At 38.6% G+C, this 15706-nt stretch overlaps 1 protein-coding gene across 4 annotated transcripts in view; it reads left to right on the top strand.

Moving 5' to 3' along the window:
* Positions 1-15706, top strand: part of TENM3 (teneurin transmembrane protein 3) — a 1260835-nt gene that overhangs the window by 962591 nt on the left and 282538 nt on the right. For all 4 annotated transcript variants that reach the window (XM_048943303.1, XM_048943305.1, XM_048943306.1 and 1 more), the window contains one exon: positions 3496-3774. In XM_048943303.1, coding sequence (XP_048799260.1) covers positions 3496-3774 — 279 coding nt within the window. The remainder of the gene's footprint in view (positions 1-3495; positions 3775-15706) is intronic.

Below are 15706 nucleotides of genomic sequence, written 5' to 3'. Positions count from 1 at the left end.
TGTGTGTTAAAATTATGGCCTGATATGAATTTAACATGATTAGAGATGCACCAATCATTCAGGTGAGTTTGCAGCTGGCAGATACCATGTTGTTAACAGTGATTGCTGTACAAGCTGAAAGGTATCTTTAAGTTGTGTTCTTGATTTGTTCATCTGGACATGTGGATGATGTCAGCATTCATTCCTTACACTAACTGTAAATTTATATTCCTAGTCAAGGGAAATGGCAATATGTAATGGTGGAATGATAATAACATTGTTATCAGTTTTTAAAGCCAAACACCACTGTGAATGGCCCCCAAGCTCCAGAGTTGTCTCCAAAACAAGTTTCATTGAAACATCATGTCTAATTTATTTTTTTTTCCATTTTACACTTCATACTACTTGTAAAGGAAGGAAAAAAAAAAAGGGAAAAAAGCCCTCAAAGCTTTATTCGTATCTATTTACTCTTTCTTCTACATTTTCTTCTCTGAAATTAGTTCATTACAAATTCTCCAAGTTGCTTTTAAGTCATTATGAAATGCTGAGGCACCTATTGTCAGTGGGAGAATTTACAAATGTGTGTATAGTGTAAGAAACTGATGATTAAATCCCTCACGTTGAAGTCTTCCTGGAAAGGTTAATTAGAAATGTTAAGAACACAGGAGGGAGAACATCCTGTCTTCATACTCTTTTTTCCACTGAGCCCCTACAAATTTCTTTTCAGTTTTTTTGGTAGCATTGTTCCCTAGCAGGTAAAAGCCCCTGTTCCAGTCTGCAGCCCATTAATTCTGTGCCCCAGCCTTGTTCAGCATCTCCTGGATCCTGAAAATTTCAGGGAATCTTAAGAGGATGTAAAATCTTTGCATTACATATGTATGATTTCCTTTGGGACATAAATTCCTACACAAATACATATTTTTTCCATGTCAACTTTGTTTGTTTTTCATTTGTGTAGGCAACTTATATAGTGTGCAATCCTCTTAGTGAAGCTTTTAGGAAAGCTTTAATTCAGGAGATGATTGAGCCTGATGTTTCTAAAGCTGTTACAGCATTTCTGGGGAATGCTGTACAACTCCAGTGTAGTGAAAGAGCTTTAAAGTATTGTATGTGATGAGAGAGTAGTAAACAACCCCTTTTCTGCATCCAGAATTGCACTGGAGCTTTGCTTTGGCCCTGTAACATTCAGTTTTGGTTCTCATGTCATTCCAAAGAGGGGTGAAAAAGCAGAAAGGAGGTGAAAGCAGGCTGTTGTAAAAAATAAAACTCATAAGCAGTGGATAGGTGGTCCATTGTGCCTGGAACTGAGCCTGAGAAAGTCACTGTGGGTTTTCATGTGGAGTGCCTGAAGGAGTTTCTCTTGGAAATAAATATTAGTCTGCTTAAGAGCATAAAAATAGTCATTAAAATAGGAAATAAAAGTAAAAGGACTCAGTAGTCTCTTCAAAACACAGTGTCTGCCAGGGTGGCTGATGCTGGGTGTGCAGGGCAATGCTCTGCAGAGCTGGGTGCTACTGTGGCTGACCTCCATTGCCCTTGGAGCTGGCTACAAGCACAATCCTGCTGTAGCCCCCAGCTCAGCCTGGGAGATATCAGGTCCATAGGTGTATCACGTAACCTCGTAGCCTGGAGGTCAGCAGCTGCTTGATTACTGACTCAAGCAGTCTTGTTGTCAGTGGGGGCCACCTCTTTCTATTTTGCTTCCTTTAACATTGTTTTTAGGACAAACCCAGGGCTGCATCTGCAACAGTGGATGCTCACACACCTGCATATTGGCTTCTCCTGTCTTTGGTTCATCTGCAGAGATGCTGGAATAACAGATTCCTGTAATGATGTATCCCACACATAACACCAGAGGCCAGGCTGTCATCCCTACCTTAAATTTGCCAAAACACTGACAAAAAAAGATATGTTGTAGGCCCCTCCTTTTGTTCTGCTCTGCCTGCTGCTACAGCTGGGCAGTTTGTTTGGCCTGTTTACTTCCCTTCTTAGTTTCGTCTCTCACAAAACCTGAGCGTTCATGTGGCCTGACTGTTTTTAAATGGCAAGGTACAGCCAGTCCACATATAGCATATTGCATGTACTCTTTGTACAGTCTGGCCCTAGTCATAGATGTATCTTCTCACTTTGTATTTGCTTAGATATGCACCTCCCCAGTGGCTTTTCTTCTCAAATCCTTATTTACAGCAGCAAATAACTTTAGTTAGCTTTGTACCTAATGGTAGTAACTGATTTTCATTATTTATGAAACTTGCTTACAGAATTCATTTATGGTTCTGACTGCAGAGTCAGTGACACTTAGTGACCACTTTGTGTGACCACAGCAATAAAGTAATTAATTGGATCACTTAATGTCTTGCCTATTGACGTGCTTAAACTCTTAATATTTCAGGAATTAATTACACTTTTGTATTTTTTCTATTAGTTTTTATTTGAGGGGAGTCTGGTTTTGCTGTATTATAAGCTTTAACAGTGTTACAAACACATATTCTCATGTATTTATAAATGACTAATTTTGGGGCACTTAGGATGCCTATCAGATACAAAAATTGAGCATGTATTCTGATTTGTTCCCAGAGCTATCAGAAAACTGTGAGCCAGAATGGAAAAGCATTATGGGTGCTGGCATGCAAATGAGCTTTGCAAAGTGTCTATATATCATACAGTGTCTTAAATCTACAGACATAAAAGTAGGATGAAGACACAGCCGTTAAAAAGGCAGTCATTTTTGAGTGTCACATAACTTAGACACTTCTAAGTTACTGCAGTGTCATGAGTTTATCGCACCTAATTTATTAATACAATCATTTGGGATTCGCTTATGTCTCTTGCTCTGCCCCAAAACAGAGGCTTGAAAGTCTGCTTAAAATGTGCAGGCTCTGCTTCAGCAGTAAAAGCCTGAATTCAGTGACAGAAAATGCCATCTTACCACAGAGCTGCAGGTAATGGGAGGCAGCATTCCTGTTTGTTTACATTTGTGCATTAAAGGAGAGCAGAGAGCTCCATGGGGGTTGTGCTCCCATTTAATTTTTCCAGTGCCACACTAGGTGAAGTCTGTACAGGAAATATCCTGTTGCGTAGGCCTCTTTAGTCAGGACAACAAAGGCAATTCTGACAAATACCTTCTACTGCTTCACACTTCAAAAAAGTAAGAAGAAGAAAAAAAAAAAAAAAAGGAAAGAAAAGCTTGCCATTTACTTCTGATCCTTCCATGTGCCAAATTAGCTTCTCTCCATTTGCAGGTTCTGTTACGTTTCTTTCCTACATGAGGACACTTTTGATGTGTTGAAGCAGTTGCCAAAGTAGTACTAAGGTTCTCAGAAGGGAAAGGGGCACTGCAGAGAGCTGGAGACAGAGGGAATCACTTGATTGTAGTACCTACAGAGTTTTGACAAAACAGCTTATGTGATGCCTGAGAAAATAAGACACGTAAAGAGTTTTTACTTCTAACTTCTTAATTTATTATTTATTTTTTTTAAATTCTCACCTTCTGTTATCTTTTTTTCCCCTAATCAGGACAGAATTTTACCCTAAGGCAGTTAGGAGTTTGTGAACCAGCAACTCGTCGAGGACTGGCATTTTGTGCGGAAATGGGGCTCCCCCACAGAGGTTACTCTATCAGTGCAGGGTCAGATGCTGATACTGAAAATGAAGGAGTGATGTCTCCAGAGCATGCCATGAGACTTTGGGGCAGGGGGGTCAAGTCAGGGCGCAGCTCCTGTCTGTCGAGTCGTTCCAACTCAGCCCTCACTCTGACTGATACCGAACACGAGAACAAGTCCGACAGTGAAAATGGTAAGTTCTTACACATTTGCACGTATATAAATCAATGTTTTATTTGCTGTCATGGTTGGCACTCAATCATTTCAAGTCATTAAAAGTTCAAGGAATGGCCTTGAATTATTTATCTACTTTTTTTTTCCTCTCCTTCCCAGAAAAGTCAATATTCACTATCAGTCCTAACTAATAAAAGCTTTGGGCTTGATGTTTTGGCTGTAATTTTGGAAGAGTTTCATCACAAAAAAAGATTAGCTCTGTTTTATCTTGGGCCATTTCACCTGTTACCCTTTGGGAAGCAGCAAAGTAAGTGGTGATAAAGTTGATCCCTGAGGCCAGCTTGCAATCAAAGGTTTCATTGTAAACTCCTCTTTTAAGACATCTCAGAGAAGTTGCAGAATCTTAGAACGAATGAATGAACACAAAGAATGGCTTATTAACAGGACTCATGTGATTGGAAAACAAATTTGATCGTGCTTTAAACTTACTAGCTTATGAGAGCAATTGGAATTGTGGTGAAGATGGACGTGTGACCTTTGTGCCTAGGGGACTAGATTATTGTGCAATTAAAATCTGCAAATAAATCCAAACAGCAGCTTTGCAGGATGTGGGGTATGACCATTGTATATTAAGGCTTAGCTTTTTAAATGAAAGGAGGTTAATGCAATTGACTTGATTCACTTTTAAAGCTTTGCGAAATCTTTTACTTCAACTCGAGGTTATGAACAGAACCTGATGTGATGTTAAATGCTCAGTGCACAAATCTTAGAAAATATTTTATCTTTAACTTCTTTTTGTTTGCAGAAGATTTTCAGCTTCACTAGAATACGCTTTTTCTATTAACTTCATGACTTCCTATATGACAGATTCTAAGATGAATAAAGAAAAATGAGTAAAAATGAAAATTAGAACAAAGGCTATTGCCTAGATGTCTAAACTTCATTTTATTAATTTATTAAATGTGGCTGCTCAGCTGTACCAAAACTGGAGCAATTTTATTTCAACCCTCTGGCATTAGCTTTAAAACATTGTGGTAAATGGCAGCATGAGTGTTGTGACACTTAGAAAGAAAGACACCACTTTTATTTTGAACTGCAAGCAATAATGTTTTCTCCTACTTATTTATTGTTTCAACTTCAGTTTGAGAATGCAGAGCCATAGCTGTTGTTGCCATTGCCTTTCCCTGCCTTGGTGGCTGGTTCTAGCTGAAGACACCTGTGCATGACATCCGCCTCAAAGGGGGTTTTGCTTTTTGTGTTGGAATTAGCGCTGCGTGCTACCTGAGGAGGCAGCTGTCCATGTTCAAAACAGCTTTGTCTCAAGCTTAGAAAGTTTATTATGGGCAGGAAGCAGGCTTTGAAGGGGGAGGATAGGAGTACATGCTTAACTCCTTTTGGCAGTGGAGATTCTTTTGAATTACTCCTGGTACTTTGGCTGCAAAGCAATCTAGAAAAAAAGTTGTTGAGCAGTCCTCTGATTTTTTTTTTTTTCTTTTGAAATCTGTGCTGAAAATCACTGCCTCGAGTCTTTCATAACACCCTATCTTAATGATTTTTTATGCATGTGTATATACACACAGTATCCTTAAGAGAGCTGTATCTATACCTTACCCAAGAGGGTCACTGCTTCAGCTTAGGTATACTTCATTAATAAACCTTAAATTAATAATTCTTATTAAAAAAATAAAAGGGCAAAAATGTTGTTACAAGAACCCCTCTTAGTGGAAAACGAGAGTTTTGTTTTATATTTTGTTGAGAGAAATCTGTACGTGTTAGAAAAAGCACTACTCTGCAGTGGTTAAAATCATGCAAAGTGTCTGATGTTTGATACAACTTCAAAGGAGAGTTTAGTCACTAAAAAGGATTACAGTTGATTTATTTATTGATAGGAAGGCCGGCAGTCCAGCTTAAGGAGGTACTAGGAGTGCTGTGAGGCTAATGAAATTTTGATGGCTTGAAAGTCCCCTAGGGCTATGAAACATGTATAACTCAGACTGTGTCACGGGTCCCCGTTTCACTGCAGATGTTATGGAAGTGGTGAAAAGCTTAATCTTCTCTGGTATTTTTCTCTGGATTTTGTTTCTACTGAACCTGGAAGTTTTGGCTCGGGAACAATTTTACAAACATAGTTGAAATCAGTATGTTAAATACTCACAGTAGAATAAAAAATGTAATTTAAAGGCAGGGAAGCAACACCGTCCTGGCAGGCACAGGTGCTCTAATATAAGGACCAAACTGCAGGTGCGAGTTTTCTTAATTTATGGCCTGAAGTTAATAGCTGCACTAGCATGTGGTTAAAATCTGACAGATACGATAAAGCTTTGAATCCAAAACTACCATTTCAGCCAGTCTTCTCTGCTGTGTTTGAAAGATTCCTGATTGAATTTCAATTGAATTGTTTTACAGATAAACGCATTTATGTGCGGTATATTTACCTCTGAAGTAGGTAAGGAGCAACAGGTTATAATAAGCAAAACACAACACCAGATCTTGCTTTCCTTGCCTGAAAGGTCTCAGGTTTTGAGTGATGCTGCTCTTGTCCAAGAAAGCAGCTCTCTGCTTTAAATAGTCTATTGCCATAAGCCATTCTGATTGGAGTTAATGGTACCGTTCACGATGATAACTGTGACTTGTCCTATGGGTTTATGAAGTTAGGATTAACTATTTGCTGATTGTAATTATGCTTTCCTTTCTCATCAGTTAGGTAAGAACAGAAGCTTGGCATCAAAATACAATTTCTTTTCCTTTCTTTCAGTTTGTTGGGTATGTTTGCTCTTGGGAAATAGTTGTAGATTGCACCTCCCTCAGAAGGGCAAAACTCTAGGTTCTGCTGCATAATTACAATGAATGAGAGGAAACAATCTGTTGAAAATACTAACTTTTATTCCTGGAGGTCTCAAGTGTGTTTCTAAGATCCTACCAAAGCTGTCTGAGCTTTTGTGTGATAATGGCAGAATTAAAATTTTCTTGGGGAAAAAAAAAAAAAAAAGGAATAGAGTTGTAAATGGTTGTTGTATAGGTAATAAGTTAATATCCTAGTGAATGCCAGCAGATTTTGTATAGAAAACATCAGAACTGGTTTCCAAACATAGATTCTCAGCACAGAGGTTCAGATTATTGCTTAGTGTAAATCATTCTGAAAAGAAATATTTTTCTTTGAGCTTGTTCAAGTTCCGTATATGACTCTTGGCTTCACGTTCAGGGAGATTTGTCATGTCAGCCTCTCCGAAGGAGGTCCTGCATCTGTTAATCTGGGCAGCCTACCAGTGTCACATACAGCATGATGTATCAATTGGAGCACACCAAGCACTCATGTGCTTCTCAGTTTTCTTCATTTTCATTGCAGTTCTCTTTGAGACAAAAGGAAACAAACAACAGCAAAGAACATATTGTGAAAAAATGGATCAGTAAATGGATCAGCATGACAAGCATGCTTTTCTTTTTCAAAGTGCTGCATCAAGAAATGTGTGGTATTTATTCTAGGAGCTGTGGCATTGAAATTCAAGCAGCCCATCTTTTACATGCAGCAGACTATGAGCAAGAAATTACAGTTAAGTTTCAGATAACCATTTTGTTTTAAAGGTCATTATATTTTTAAGGTATCTTGGAATTTGCATAGTTATTTGAATTATTTTTAAATCCATTAAACTGCTGTCTCTGACTTTGTGTCATCCAGAAGATGTTAGTCAAAACACAAAGGTTAATAGAGCTAGTTATTCCTGAAGTGCAGCTCTTTAGAAAATTGTGCTTTCATTTAGTTTAGTTTTTTGTTGTTGGTGGTTTTGTTGTTTTTTTAATACATTGCATTTTTGTATTTGTGCAATTGTGAAGCTCAGGCTATGACAATAGTTGTAACTTTTGAAAAGATTTTAGTCATTTCAATCTTAAGCAGGTCCTTACTACTTTCTATCCCTTTCAAAGCAGTATTGACCGTGTTTCTGAGAGTTAGACCCTGCAGATCAGTGTGTGCCACGTAGTTGACCATACTCACATCCACAAAGAGTAACTAGGTGTACGCTTGCGCTGGCACTGGTATGTGAAGGTTTGTTTTGTTGTTTAGTGAAGTTTTGCACTGTTGGAAATTTGTTTAAATCAAAAAAAAAAAAAATAAAATAAAATAAAAAATTGGAGAATATTAGGAAGTGATAAAATGGAAAGAAAAAAAAAAAAAGAAAGAAATGGAGAGTGGAGTATGAGATTGTGGCCTCAGGCAGTCGTTCTGAATTGGTTAGATAAATGATTTGAAACTTGGACCCATTTTTCACAGCTATTGAAAAGCAGATATTGCTAGCAGAATGTCCATTGCTGAGGATTTCTGTGAAGAAAAATTTCCATCTGATCTGTAGCCTGGGCACCTGCCTGCTTCCTTTCTCCATCCTCAGCCAATTTCTGAAGACAACATTCTTGTGAATCTAATACTCTCTTGTCCTTCCAGAATGGTGAATTTCAGATCTCTGAAAACCAAGAAATACATTGGTAAGATACTTGTCAAGACATTTTAAATCTGTTCTCACTAAGGCAATACATGTATAACATGTACTTGAACTCTGCATTCTTAAATAATGCACATCTTTCAGGAAAGAGTTGGACATTTTCACATGTTTAACAACCTTCTTTATGCAAAGGCAAATCTTGGAAGAGCTCTACTGAATAGGAGCCGCTTGCTACCTAGTAGGCAAACGCTGAAGCTACTTATCAAAACCAGCCACATATCTGATGAATTGAATATTCATCTTACTGCCATACCACCATTTACAGCTTCTTCACTCCTTCCTACAGTATTCCATCTAGCAATTATCTACCCCTCATTAAGCATGCCAATATCTCTTAAATCCTGCTTCACTGCTGAGAAATTTCATGGCTAGGAAATCCATCTGTTTTATTGTTGACGGAACTCAGCTCTGAAGTAATATTTAGTACCTAAACAAGAATATGCATTTTTCTTTGGTTACATGCACGTGGACAGAAATGCATATACAAAAGGAGTCATCCCCAGTTTTCTGCAGTGTTGTCGTACGTTTTCTGCCTCTGTGCCAATATTTAGCTTGTTATATTATGGTTGCACATCTGTGGACATATTTCAGTAAATCTTCCAAGTGTTAACAGTTAAATCAGTCGAGAATTACACTGATGATTCTTTTGGCTAGTGGTAGCCATAAGAGGGAACAGCTAGGATGAACTTTTCCCATAACATTTTTGGATCTTCTGTATTTCAGAGGTAAAATTGGTTCCAAAGATCCATCCTAGTGAAGCTCATCTTACGATTATATGATGGTATAGGACATCAGGACAAATGATGACACTCTGCATACATCCAACAAAATCTGATGCACAGGAACTGTGGGCTTAACGGCGGCTTACAGTAATTAGACGGGTTCTGCAAAGAAAGCAAATCTAAAAAGGGAATTTCAAAGAATTCAGCCTTGGTTATCAAGACGATAAATTGTTCTAATGTTGAGAAATGTTGAAAGAGGTGTTTGAAGACCATCTAGCATATCTCAGAATTTCTTAAGAGATCTGAATTTCAGGAGAAAAAAAGAAAAAAAAACAACAAAAAAACACAGAAAATGGAGGCAAGGTCAGAATCCATAGGAGGATTTTACAAAGATACAAATGAAAGAGGCTACGAAGAGAGTGAGAGAATAGGAGTTGTTCAGCTTGCAAAAGAGAAGATTCTGGGAAAACATCATTGCAGCCTTCCAGTTCTTGAGGGGGTCTATAGAAAAAATGGAGAGGGACTCTTTGTCAGTGGGAGTAGTAACAGGAAAAGAAGCTGTAAACAAAAAGAGGGGAATTTTAAATTAGTTGCAAGGAAGAAGTACTTTACTTAGAGGGTGGTTAGGCATTGGCACAGGCTGCCCAGGGAAGCTGTGGATGCCCCGTACCTGGAACTGTTCAAGGCCAGGTTGGATGGGGCCCTGGGCAACGTGGTCTAGTGGAAGATGTCTATACAATGAGGTTGGAACTGGATGATCTTTAAGGTCCCTTCCAACTCAAACCATTCTATAGTTCCATGATTCAATTATAAGATATAATAGGCAATAAAGTGAAGATGCACTCCTTTTCTTGGCATTCATGTTTGTATACATCAAAGAGTTAATTTATTACTCAGCAATGCAGGAAGACTGGTAATATATTATTCATAAGCTTTCTTGTTTTTGTTTCAGCATTTGCTTGGAAAGTAACTGATCATGTTGTTGATATTTGTACTATTAAATAAAGGATTAGAGGTTACCTAAGTAAAAAAAATTGTCCTGCATGTATAAAGCGCTTATAGCCCCTGGGCTTTTTATGACTCACGTCTGAGACATTGCTGAGGAGGATATGGTTCCAGAAGGCAAAAATAAAAAAAAAAATAGAAAGGACAACTCCATAAAGGGAAAGGGAAAGGAGAAGAAACTGTTCTGAACAGTTAGCCAGGTAACGTCATGCAAGAAAGAGCTTTAGAAGTTTATGCTTTGTAACAATAAAACATGTGTATGTGGAACTAAGTCTTGTCAGCTACTTGAGCACTTGATACTGATTCCCTTCTGTGGTAGTGTAAGCCCCTCCTTGGTAAAGGAGATTCTAGCATAATAGGTCTCTGACATTAGGAAGGCTTTTGACCTTGTCTCAGTCCTGACATACTCCTAAACAGAGGAACATGGTCATCTATTGCAAGATAAATGTAGAAATTATTGGAAAAATGCATGAAGAATAATTAATACTATTTCATGAGCTGGCAAGCTGAATCAAGTAGTGCTCCACATTCAGTGGCATAGATTTTCTTAATGGCTTGGATAATACAAACCGAACATTGTAACCTGGAAAAAAATCACTTAGTAGTACAGCGTGAAAGCTGGGGAAAATGACTCCATATGAAGAAATATAGTTCAGTAAATACTAGTGCTAAGACTTATGTTTACATGAGAATAATCAGTTATCAAAACGTGAAAGACACGTGGCTGGATCACTGTCATTCAAAAAATCATAGAATAATTCAGTTTAGAATGATATTTTAGGTCATATGGCCCAACCATCTGCTCAGAGCTGGACTAACATTAATTTAGATGATGTTGCTTGAGGCTTTATTCAGTTGAGTTTTGAAAATTTCCAAGAGAGATTTCTACATAATTTCTGGGCAATTGTTCCTATGCTTTGCCAGCTTCTTTGTGATTTTTTTTTTTTTTTTTTTTCCTTTATATCTAATCAGAATTTTATTTGCTGTAGCTTTAACCGCTGCTGTAGGTCATGGAACACTGAAGTTATATTTCCACTTTTTACCTTCCCCAGATTGAACAAACACAGTGCTCTCAGCTTCTCCTTGGGTTGTATGGTTCATCACTCTGGTCACCTTTTTCAGCTTCTGCTGAAATCATGCCAGTTTGTCAGCATCATATGAATACTGGGAAGCCCCAAAGTGGATATTATATTCCAGATGTGGTCTTCAAGTTCTGAACAAATAGGAACTACTCACTTCCAAGAGTGTGCTGGCTGGTATTCTGAAGGCAGCCTGCCACGGGGTTAGTTGTTATTGTGGCAAGGGCACGCTACTGACTCCTGCTCAACTTCTTGTTTAGGTTGACGCCCCAGGTCCTTTACTACAAAGCTGCTTTCCAGCAGATTCACAGCTAGTACTGTAAGATGAGGTTACTCTGTCTTTGGAATTCATGAGCTGCTTTCTGCCCACTCTCACAGCGTGTTGAGATCCCTCTGAAAGGCAGTCTTGCCCTGCAGCATGTTGATCACTCTCTGCAACTTGGCACCATCCACAAACTTGCTGAGGGCACGTTTCATCCTATTCATTCTCAACACGTTAAATGTAATACAAACATAAAACAGCATCAGCCCCAGTATTAGCCCCTGAAGAAGGCAGTTATTTAGTGCCAACAGTTTGTCTTTGAGATACTGAGTGCTATTCTTTCTGCCTGATTATCCGAACAGTTTTCCTTACACTGCATTTGTAACCCACCTGGCCAATTCATCTCTCTCCAGCTTAACTATCAGGATGCTATAGTAGACAATGCTGAAAACCTTGCTAAAGTCCAGAGAAAATGTCATCTACTTGTCTCCCTTTGTCTGCTAAGACAGATCATAGGCTGCAGTCGAGTTATTTGGGAATGATCTGCTTTTGGTAAATCCATGCTGGCTGTTCTCAAGCATTTTCTTCTCCTGGATCCCTGGAAGGATAATTTCAGCAGTATTCGTTCAGTAATTGTCCCTGGAGAGTAGGAGTGAGGCTGACTGCCTCTACCTGCTCACATACTCTATCTCTTGAAGATGAAATGACTTCTACCTTCTAAAAAATCATCGGGAACCTCCTCCCATTGCCATGAATCTCCAAGGATCTGTGTAATTAATTGACTCTGTCAGTACCCACACACATCTTCCATCTGGTTCCCTGGTCTCGTGCATGCCCAGCTGGGGTGTTACTAACAGCTCTTCCTCTGCTATGGTGCTTCTCAGCTGGTATTGAACCTGGGATTGAACTGACTTTCCTGTCCCCAGACCTGTGTGCCTAGGAAGTGTTTCTGCATTTCTCCCACGTAGCCAGGTTAGAGTGAAGTGTAAACATTTGTTGGCAAGGTTTTCTGTGACATGTGAGGGTTTCTTCCACGACCTCAAAGCATGTCATTTATATGCGGTACAGCTGAAGTAATCCTACTACTGCACTCAGCAGTGCCAAGACAGAAATGCTGCATCTCTGACTGGCATTGGCACTGCATTTTGATGCAAATGCCAGCCAACAAGAAGCCTAGGGAAAGGTTTACGAGAACGGTCAGGAGTTTTACACTGAAGACACTAGGAAAAGGTCCATTGCAAATGATGCAAGTAGTGGAAAGAAGCTAGCTCAGACAATGTAGCTCCAAGGAGAATTTAGCGAAAGAGATTGCTGAGGACCGTGCAAATATTTCATCATCTAAAATACTTTCCAAAACATTTTCAAATTGGTTTTGGTCAGCTTGTCAGCATAGTTCCCATCAGTCCTGCTTTGTGGGAGAGGATGAACAGAAGAACTTGTTCAGCTTCCCTCGGGTTTTATTTTCAGTAAGTCAAGCGTGTTATCATTTGACCCAAAAATTACTCACAGGAAATGGATTTAGAAAACAAAGGCTATAAGAAAGTAGCTCTGCGGTTTGTTATAATATTAATATCTTAATTGTTCTTCAAATTGTAAATAGTTAACTTTTGGTAAATTCATTTTAAGCTTGCTCTACAATTATTGCCGTTAGAACCCCTAAACAAAATGTGTTCTAGATGTGCTTACACAAGGAAATCTGAAAGAAAACAGTTCTTTTTCATTTGAGTCATAAATGTTTTAATTGTGAGGTAGCCATGAAAGCAAAGCATGCTTTGCACATCTATAAACTGATGATCTCTGCTGTTTTGATTTGGAATGTTGTTTTGATGTCCTTGAAAAAATCACAGTGGTAGCAGTAAATTGTTTTAATTAATGAATTAGAGAGCAACAGAATTGCTGAATCAGGTTTATTGATGTAATTATCATTGGAATAAAAAGAAAAAAAAAAAAACAACTTGTCAGAGCTGTTAGATTGTTTCATCTACTGTCATTTGAAAGCAACTTTCTCTGCCACTGCTTCCTTCATCTCTTAGTTACATGGATGTAAGGGTATGTGTATACGTATGAACATACTGATACAAGCTTATATATATATTTATATAATTATTAGGCAAAACTAAAGTAATGGTATAAAGTCTAAATAATAGTTCTTTATAGAGTGTGGGCATTCATATTCAGTTGTTTAGGAGACTTTATGATTTTTATTTGAATTAAGATTTTAATTGCAATTTCTTGAAGAATTCAATATAACATCATTAAGAAATAATCTAACAGTGATTTTGTCTTTAAAGTGAATGCAGGCTGGATTACTGTCAGAAGATCAGTAGCAGTGCTAGGTTACTGTTTTTGTATGGTGGTCAAATATTAGATGGAGGAATTAAGCGCAGACTTGAAGTTGTCAAGATTCTTTTTTAATAAAAATGGCCTTAAATGCTTTTGAAATAGACAACTCTTTAAAAGCTGTTACTAAACCCATGTGTAGATTTATTTTTTATTTTTCTGGGTGGAAAGTTCTATTTTTGCCAGATGACTGTTCAGCTTGAAGTTAAATACCAAGTGAAATTTGGAAATTAATTCCTTTTACAGTTATTAAAACAATGTATCTGTTGAACTTGTTAGAAATTTCATTTATATGATCTGCCTGATTTGTTGGCAAAATTTAAGATTTTCTTCTCAGTTCAGATTGGAAAAAGATGCGATTCAAGTCCCTCAGGAAAGGACATGTTTGTTAAGAAACAGCAATGCTTTGACAATCTCAATCTCAAATCTCAATGACATTGAGATTTTGGAAAGGGTCCAGAGGAGGGCGACTAAGATGATCAGGGGGCTGGAGCACCTCCCCTATGAGGACAGGCTGAGGGAGTTGGGCTTGTTCAGCCTGGAGAAGAGAAGGCTGCGGGGTGACCTCATTGCAGCCTATCAATACCTGAAGGGAACCTACACCCAGGAGGGGAGTAAACTCTTCAAAAGGGCTGACAACAGCAGGACTAGGGGAAATGGTTTTAAGTTGAAGGAGGGAAGATTTAGGTTGGATGTTAGGGGGAAGTTCTTTACTAGGAGAGTGGTTAGGCCCTGGAACAGGCTGCCCAGGGAGGTTGTGGATGCCCCGTCCTTGGACGTGTTTAAGGCCAGGCTGGACGGGGTCCTGGGCAACCTGATCTGAATATGTATGTTTGGTGGCCCTGCTAGGCAGGGGGGTTGGAACTACATGATCCTTGGGGTCCCTTCCAACCCGGGTGATTCTGTGATTCTGTGATTCTGTGCTTGTTGTTTTTTTCCCTCACTTATTGAGAACAGCACTTTGATGGTAAATCATATAAGCTTTGTGTCTAGTTGGCTGTTGTTTTCACCTGTGCATTATAGAGACGTGTGTTATTGGCACAGTGACATGAAGAAGAATCATTTTGTCTCCCTTCACATTCAGAACGTTTCAGTGGAAGAGCCTTTGATGCCTGCTGCATTCATTACATGTCAGGCCAGGATTCTGCACGATGCTTTGGAATTTGCAAAATACTTACCAAGATCATGTTTCAATTCTTTATTTTTTTATTTCCTAGTTATAAGAGAATTAGGAAAAGTAAGGAGAACAGTGTGAATCAATTACAGATAAACTTTTGAATACACAAATAGTTAACAGATGTATCTTACATCCTAAGTGAGAGCATCCACAGTGGTTGGCAGTTTTCTTAGGGTCGGAGGCTCTGTGCAGCTGTTTGCTGAGCCCTCCCTTGGGTACTGTGACTGCTGAGTGGGTACATCTGAGACAAAATGTGAGTGCTTCCACCTCTGCAGCAACTTACTCGGGAAGATGTTACACACTGTCAGGCCACTGCAGAGTAAAGCCAACAGGCTGACTGCTCTGGCTGACCATATTGCAATCGCTGTCTACCCTTTGGGGTAAAATAGATGTGTAAACAAGCATGTGTGTGCATATTATCCTTACAAGATCTTTTCTAACACGTTTTTTTTGTTTTTTGTTTTTTTTTTTATAGCTCATACATACTTTTTTTTTGTATAGATTTATCATAAGGGGTGAAAGGCAGGTTTCTTCTTCAAATGATCTAGAAACTTCAAAGCGTGTCCATAATGAATCTGTATGCAGTCATGAACACAGGCAAAGGAAAGTTATTCTGATGTTATGCACTCCACCGCTGACCTACTATATGCTGAAGAAAGAAGTTCTTTCATAAATGCGGTACACCTGTAAGCTGCTTTATAGTTATAAATCAAATGTTATATCATTGCTAATGATGTACTTGCTGGTCTCAATCTGCACCTGGGACAGACAGTTTAAAGAAGAATTCCTTACAAAACTATAATTTCTTATTGCAGTTGGTTTCACTGAACTAAACAGGTCACCTGTGTAGTTTGTTGAAAAATAGCAGAAATT

Source organism: Lagopus muta, chromosome 4 (assembly GCF_023343835.1).
Source record: "Lagopus muta isolate bLagMut1 chromosome 4, bLagMut1 primary, whole genome shotgun sequence".
Classification (NCBI taxonomy): Eukaryota; Metazoa; Chordata; class Aves; order Galliformes; family Phasianidae; genus Lagopus; species Lagopus muta.
The sequence above is the reverse complement of the archived record's forward strand: the minus strand, read 5'-3'. Positions and strand labels throughout refer to the sequence as shown.